Source organism: Stegodyphus dumicola, chromosome 8 (genome assembly GCF_044657685.1).
Source record: "Stegodyphus dumicola isolate Sdum_Otavi_A_Nest chromosome 8, ASM4465768v1".
Lineage (NCBI taxonomy): Eukaryota > Metazoa > Arthropoda > Arachnida > Araneae > Eresidae > Stegodyphus > Stegodyphus dumicola.
The window spans coordinates 88,075,191-88,082,303 of NC_140775.1; the positions used below are offsets into that span (position 1 = coordinate 88,075,191).

The following is a 7,113-nucleotide window of genomic DNA, read 5'->3' on the forward strand; positions in this document are numbered from 1 at the left end:
AAAATTCTGAACATGCAAAAACTAAAAAAAAATCTTCCAGTAGATCCTTTGTTTAAATACATTACATGATAGTTTTTCCATCCAAAGATTATGTAAATAATTTATATTTTAACAGATTCCTTTCAGATATACAATAAAATAATACAAGTTGTCACATGTTCGTACTTTTAAATTAATTAATTATTCATTTGAATAATATATATAGAAAAAAATATTATTTTTTTTTTCTAATACAATGATGAAATTAAAGCACAAAACATTAATTATTAGATGAAATGTATTGGAAATATTAACAGAATGAATTTAAAACTGATATCTCATGTTTCTCAGTGATTTAAAATAAACACAAGAGTATATTGAAAAGCTACACGTTAAAATGTTAATATTTAGTATGTATTTAGTTAGCATCTGTAGTACTTTCAGAAAAATTTTCTATGCTTCTGAAATTCAGATTGCACAAGCATGTTTCAATTTATGCGCAGAAATTTACTGAGCATAAGGGATCTTTGATGTGATATCATCTCACACGTAGTTTGGATGTCATGTGGCCACCCTGCGCGTTTGGGGATTTAGCACTGACTGTTTATCATATGGAAGCCATGATTTTAGCGGTGTACAAGTTAAGTTATAAGATATTTAGCATATAGAAGTAAAATAAATAGGTTGATAATGACATTTAGCCATGTATAGTTTACCCGAGAGGACGCACGACGTATTATTTAACACGGGAACACATGTCGCAATTAAATGACATACAAATGAAACATATTACAATTCAGTAAAATAATGCATTCTGTATTAATTGCAACATTTATTATATAAAGTAACTTTAAAATAATGTTACTTTTAAAATTAATAACAAATAAAAGTACTTACATTTTCTTCAGATGCAGATTTCTTCAGAAATTAACTATGTGTTGCATAGCAGGATTACTTTCGCAAGTTTCGAGGTAGAGAATGCTACTTTTTTTTGTTTGTTTGTTTCTTTTTCTTTATATAGGTATTTGGCCATGGTATTCATTACATATATTCTCTGTCATTCATACAGAATACTAATATTTTTAGTAAAAAAGGTCTTTTTCATTAATAGATTAATGGATTCATTACTAAATAATACATTTAAAACATTCATTTTACACAAGCAATTTTTCAAAGTTGTTTTTTTGAATTTACTTGTTGATAGCTAAAAATATTTTATTTTGAAACAACTGTCTTTTTCATAATAAATTTGACTATGCCAAGTATCTTCAATAATATTCAAATTTTTTAAAGTAGCATTGTAAATAAAACTAGAATAAACATTATACATCTTGTCATCTTTCAAGATTAATTCAAACTTTGATTAATTACTCAAAGCAGTGGTTTACTAACTTTGATGCCCCCTGGGAATGCATAAAAGTATTTTGTCATCTCAGAGAACCAATAATATTTTTTTTTTCATTCTAATCATCTATTGTATATAAACACCTAGCATTATCTGAAAAGTAATTTTTAAAAATTCATTAAAAATATATCAAATTTTTAAGCATGAAAACTGATTTAATTCTTATTATTTTAGGTAAAAATAAAAACTTAATTATTTAAAATGTACATTATTGCGGCCCACATTAATCATAATATTTTAGGAGCCCTGTGGTTCTGCGTGTTTAAAATCTTTTAAAAATTACATAAGAACACAGCTATACTATTACAAAAAGTTGCGTTACATTCACCCCCCGCCGATTTTCACCACCTCACGCGGTAGTAATGCACCGCTAGCCGGCGGCAAAACGGAGCCCCGAACAGACGAGAAGTATTCTCTGTCTAAGAGCCAACCAGCTTGCTACCTCCGACACACCAATTCACGGGTTTACCAGCTTCGAACTTTTATCGCCATTTTTTGGCGATGTTTACAATTAACGGATCCTTTGCGGAAGTGCTTCTGTTTATTTAAATACGTAAAGTTCATGACGGCTGTCTATTCTAAATTAAAGGATGCCTTTGAGGAAGACTTTCTAAGGAAAACTGGCTCGTATTTACATTACAGATGGAAGAAAAACTAAAACGGTTAATCTTTGGATTATGGTAACTTGGCGATTTTTTGGCAACCAACCCAGCTACCTGCTAGTTTTTGTTTGGACACCATTTTGTTTTCACGAAGTAAAGGCTTTTTTTTTTTTTACTCAACATTTTTTTCCAACAATCTGCTAGCCGAATTACGCTTATACAGTCAAAAGTCGTTAATCCGGACTCGTCGGGACTTCGGCGATTCCGGATTATCGATTTTTCCGGATTATAGATCATCAGTTTAAATCTGGTAAGATGGCATGCAGAAATTACAAAATTAAAAATATGAAACCGTAATTTATGAAATAAAGAACAATTATGATCTAAAGGGTATCAAAATTTACAAAAAGAAAAAGCTTAATATTTATATGTTTACTTTATTAAACATTTCTTTCAATGTAAGTTGCTTCGTTTCATGTGATAATACTTTCTCTTTAATTCTATATATAACATATATAGACATAATTTCTTGTTTAGTTACGAAGTTCCGCTGTTCAAGTCCTATAATTGCTGTGTTGAGAATACCGACTAATTTGTCAATCGAAATGTTTTCGTTTTCAATAACCTCTGGGTCACTTTCTTCACTATCGGAAGCGAATTATAATGACGAGGAACTTGATTTAAATCATATCGAGATGAAATACTACACTTAGTAAGGAATTATAAGCCAAATAAAATAAAAACATCTGCCCTGAAGGATAGTGCTGACAGATCAACTTCCAATCTGCCGCGTGAAATTGTTAAACAGATTTCGGATTTCAAAACATACTTTCGCTTTCTAGATACAAATTACATATTAGTAAATATATATCGGAAATTCTATTTGACATAATCGAAAGTTCAAGCTTACTTTTATGAAAGTGCTCTAACAGTCTGCAAAAAATAATAAGCCGGATCCAATACGAAGATTGAGGAACAACGCAATATGTAACATTAACTGAATTAGATAATTTTAGCTTGGTTTATACCTCCGTTACACATTACACGCGCATGCGCACAAAAATATTCGCAGTCGTAAAGGTCTTACGCGCACTCGTAAACGCCTGTGCGCATGCGTGAATGCGACGCATGCGCAGAAAGTTTGTAGCTTTGAGGTCCGGATTATAGATCATTCCGGATTATGGGTGTCCGAATTAACGACTTTTGACTGTGCTAGAACTTTTATGGAACAAAAATGCTTCATCATGACGAAGATTAGGTGCAAAATTGGGAGAAAGTGCAGAATCGCAAACTGCTTGCCATGTTTTTAAGAATTGCACATACACGGTATCCATGTACACGTCAATTTATTTTCACTTAAAAAAACATCCCAGAATTGCACAAAAATGGCATTGCGCACACTTTTGACTTTATCCATGTACACTGCTAAAGTCCTAGCTAGTAACCTTTATCACCTTACCAAAATGTCGCCAAACTACCTGTTACCATATTCCAAAGATTAGCCACTAAAACACCCATACAGCTAACCCATTTTCCAATATTTGAACCTAAATTAAAGTATAACTGTTAAATGGTCTCGTAATTCTCAAAATATTCTACAGTATACGGGTAAAGTAGACTTTAAGGTATCTCTTGTATTATGTCGAAGTTGTTGTTTGATTTATCGCCAAGTTGTTCTTTCATTTATGGTAGTTGAATGTTATGGAAACCCTATTGTGACGTAATCTGGTGCATGATTCTGGGAAATTTTAAATCATGGGATGTAAGCGTTTTTGTGGTGCGTGTTGGTTTGATTCTTTAGTCGGTAGAATGGCCGAATGTAATAAGATTAATTTGAAGTTTCTGTACGATTTGGAGCGAAAGGGGAAAAGAGCTTTAATTGACTGGTGTGTAAATGAAGGTTTACTTAGTAGCCATTATAAGTGTCCTGTATATAGAAAGGATATACGTCTAGTCGAACGTAAAATCCGTTTAGATGGATTTGAATGGGTTTTGTAGGAAGAAAGGTTCAGATGGTCACTATGTGAAATGTTCAATCAGAAAGAGTACCTAGTTTGAAAAAAGTCATTTGAGTATGATTGATATTTTGATTTCTACGTGACTATGGGTGTATGAAGCAAACTCGAAAATCATGGTAAGTGAATATTTGATTTTGGTAGTGCTTAAATGTATAACATGTTTTTCCTTTTTTAAGTTATTTTATTGTTTGGTTTAAAATGTATTTTATTGAGATTATGTATTTTTTTGTTTGCCTATATTGTTGAATTGGGTGCTCCTCTGACTTCTTAAGTGAAAATATATCGATGTCTACATGAACAAAGTAAAAGGAGTGCGCAATGCAAGTTTGTGCAATTCTGTGAATTTTTTTAATTGAAAATAGGTCAACGTGTACACGGATAAAGTTAAAAGGGTGTGCAATGTCATTTTTGTGCAATTCGGGGATTTTTTTTTAAGTGATAATAGGTCAACGTGTACATGGGTAAAGTAAAAGGAGTGCGCAATGCCATTTTTGTGCAATTTGGGGATTTTTTTTAAGTGAAAATAAGTCGATGTGTACATGGATACCATGTTTGTGCAATTGTTTGTCTCATTATTTTGGCTTTGTTTAGCAAGCCAAAATAACGAGTCAAAAAATTGCACAAAATCGGTATCCATGTGCCGCCAAAAATCGCCAAGGTGTACCCTAAACTATACTTTTACCCAGTATACTTATAGCTAAACATCTCTGCAGTAAAACACAAGACCGAACAGTTATACATTATTTAAGAAATTTAAACTGTCTAGATAACAGGTTCTTCAAATTAAGAATATCAAAATTATCCAAGACATTTTTTAGTTTTCAAAACATTGTTAAAGAATTATTAAACACAAACTCAAATACATAAAGTATACTGCTGATATACTAGGATTTCCAAATCTATAATTATTTTTTAAATAATTACCATTTAAAAAGTATGAGAAAAATAAATAATTTATAAGATTTCTAAATCTATGAAATTTTTAAAAGCACATATTAAAATTTATTTTCGTATAAATAACACATCAAAAAGTATATAACATATGTATTAATACACTATGGAAAAGTGTCATATAAATAACAAATTAAAAAGTTAATCATTCAAAAAAAATTTTTATTAAAAGATCAAAGCAAATTGCTACAGAAATATACAATGGTGGAACATTCAAATACATAAATATATTTAAATGAAAATTAGCTAAAATTACTTATATTAGGATAACTGTCCCAGAAAATAAATCAGTTAATCGTAAATGAAATTATTTATAAATTCTCTTCATGAGATGTGCAAAAGTAGCTAAGTCACTTTTACACATTTAAATCATCTCAATATTGTTTTAACAGAAGTGTGCTTTATATAAAAATGAATTAAAAAGAACTGATAAAATAAACAGAAATCATAAATAAGAAAAATTAGAATTATGCATATCCGTATGACTATACAATGTATGAATAATGCATACATATCCATAAATATTCTTATGAATTAAGATCAATTATAACCATGTCATGTTAGAAGTATACAATTTTAAAAATTTAAATTATACTAACTGGTCCATCTAGAACCTCCTGAAGAAACCAAACTCGTTTTATCTTCGCTTTCTAGAGTTGAATTTATACTCATATTTCTATCCTTCTGTTTTACAAGAGGTGTTTCATCGTTACCGCTGTCAGATGATAAAGAGCGATTGTGCAAGCTAGATACAGCTAATGCAACAGTTCGAGCTACTTCCCCCGCGTCGAAGTCCGGGCGAATCTCCATGAGAGTTAAATATCTGCTCAGGAATAAATTGTGTTCGTTTCTACATGGTAAAACATAATTTCAAGAGCAACAGCTGTTTAATCCATCAGGCCTCAAGTTCACAATATGCCGCCACCCTTGACACGATGACGTCACGAACTTGACCACATTTAGGCCAAGATCGGATGAAACATCTCCATCACAGGTCGCTTTGGTCGTTTCGTAGTTAATGAAGTTTATGGAAACTACATTTTTATCGAATCCTTAATCATACATATATAATAATATATGTAATAATAATAATATGATCCATATAATAATATGTTGAAGCATAACCAGGACTTAATTTCTAAAATTAGAAGTGCCGGAGCCCTATGGAAGGCCGTCAGCAAAAAGGAGAAAAGTAAATAAATAAAATGACTATTAAGATCATTAATAATTTTTAAATTAAATAGTTAGTTATTACCAAATTAATTAATAATTATTTAATCAATAATGATAATTACTATTTATCAATTATTATTTAATTAGATAAAATTAATTAATTGTTATTGATTTAAATGATAAAAATTAAATAAAATGTGAAGAGATAAACAAAAATTGGTACTTTTCCGTTTCGCCGGCGCAAATCTCGCCAAGCAGACTTTGTTGGCGACAACGTACAGTATACACGTAAAAAATGTTAACAAATGTTAGGTCTAAGAACTTTTTATTTTGAAGGCATAAACATTTTAATATGGTTTAAAATTTTGAAAAAAGCCAATAAATACAGACAATAAATTTGTAAAAAGACATTAATTAAATAATTTACTATATTTTCATGGTTTAACATCCTGATTCGCCGTTCTTATCACGTGACCCCAAGTGATCTCATCTCACATAAACTACTAATTCTCTCAGTAATTATCTGCATTAATTTCAAGTTAAATCTTAATTTGGAATACAATTTTAAATGTAAGAATTATTTCAATTCGTACGAACAGCTTACTCAGAAATTATGTAAAACCGCAGTGCTTTACTTTGCTAGTGTATTCTCATTAGAACTGATGAATTTTTTCCTTGATTTTTGCCTCTTCTATATTTTCGCCAGCGGGTGTGTTGATTGCATCATAATTGACTTAATTACCGCGAATGGTCTTAGGGAATAGCATTTAGCTATGTCTTGTAAAAATTCTATGTAATTGTATGGCAGTATTGAAAGACAATCAATCTGATAAGAAATGGCTGCGACTTGTTTTGAAAATGAGGCGTAAAAGGTTACCAGCGAAGATATTCCGTTTGGCATCAGTTGTACCATTATTGGCGACTTTACCGTTTGCGCCGGCAAAACGGAAAAGTACCCAAAAATTTAATAAGCGGTTTTTAATAC

General features: G+C 30.8%; 1 protein-coding gene across 2 annotated transcripts in view; it reads right to left on the reverse strand.

Annotated features, from left to right (window-relative positions):
• Positions 1-5,909, reverse strand: part of LOC118185769 (sialin-like) — a 112,224-nt gene extending 106,315 nt beyond the window's left edge. Inside the window, exon 1 of one of the 2 annotated variants that reach the window (XM_085822085.1) lies at positions 5,555-5,909. In XM_085822085.1, the coding sequence (XP_085678211.1) occupies positions 5,555-5,765 (211 nt within the window). In that variant the 5' untranslated portion in view covers positions 5,766-5,909. The remainder of the gene's footprint in view (positions 1-5,554) is intronic. The other variant, XM_035355674.1, reaches the window with a different exon arrangement.
• Positions 5,910-7,113: the final 1,204 nt, after the last annotated feature.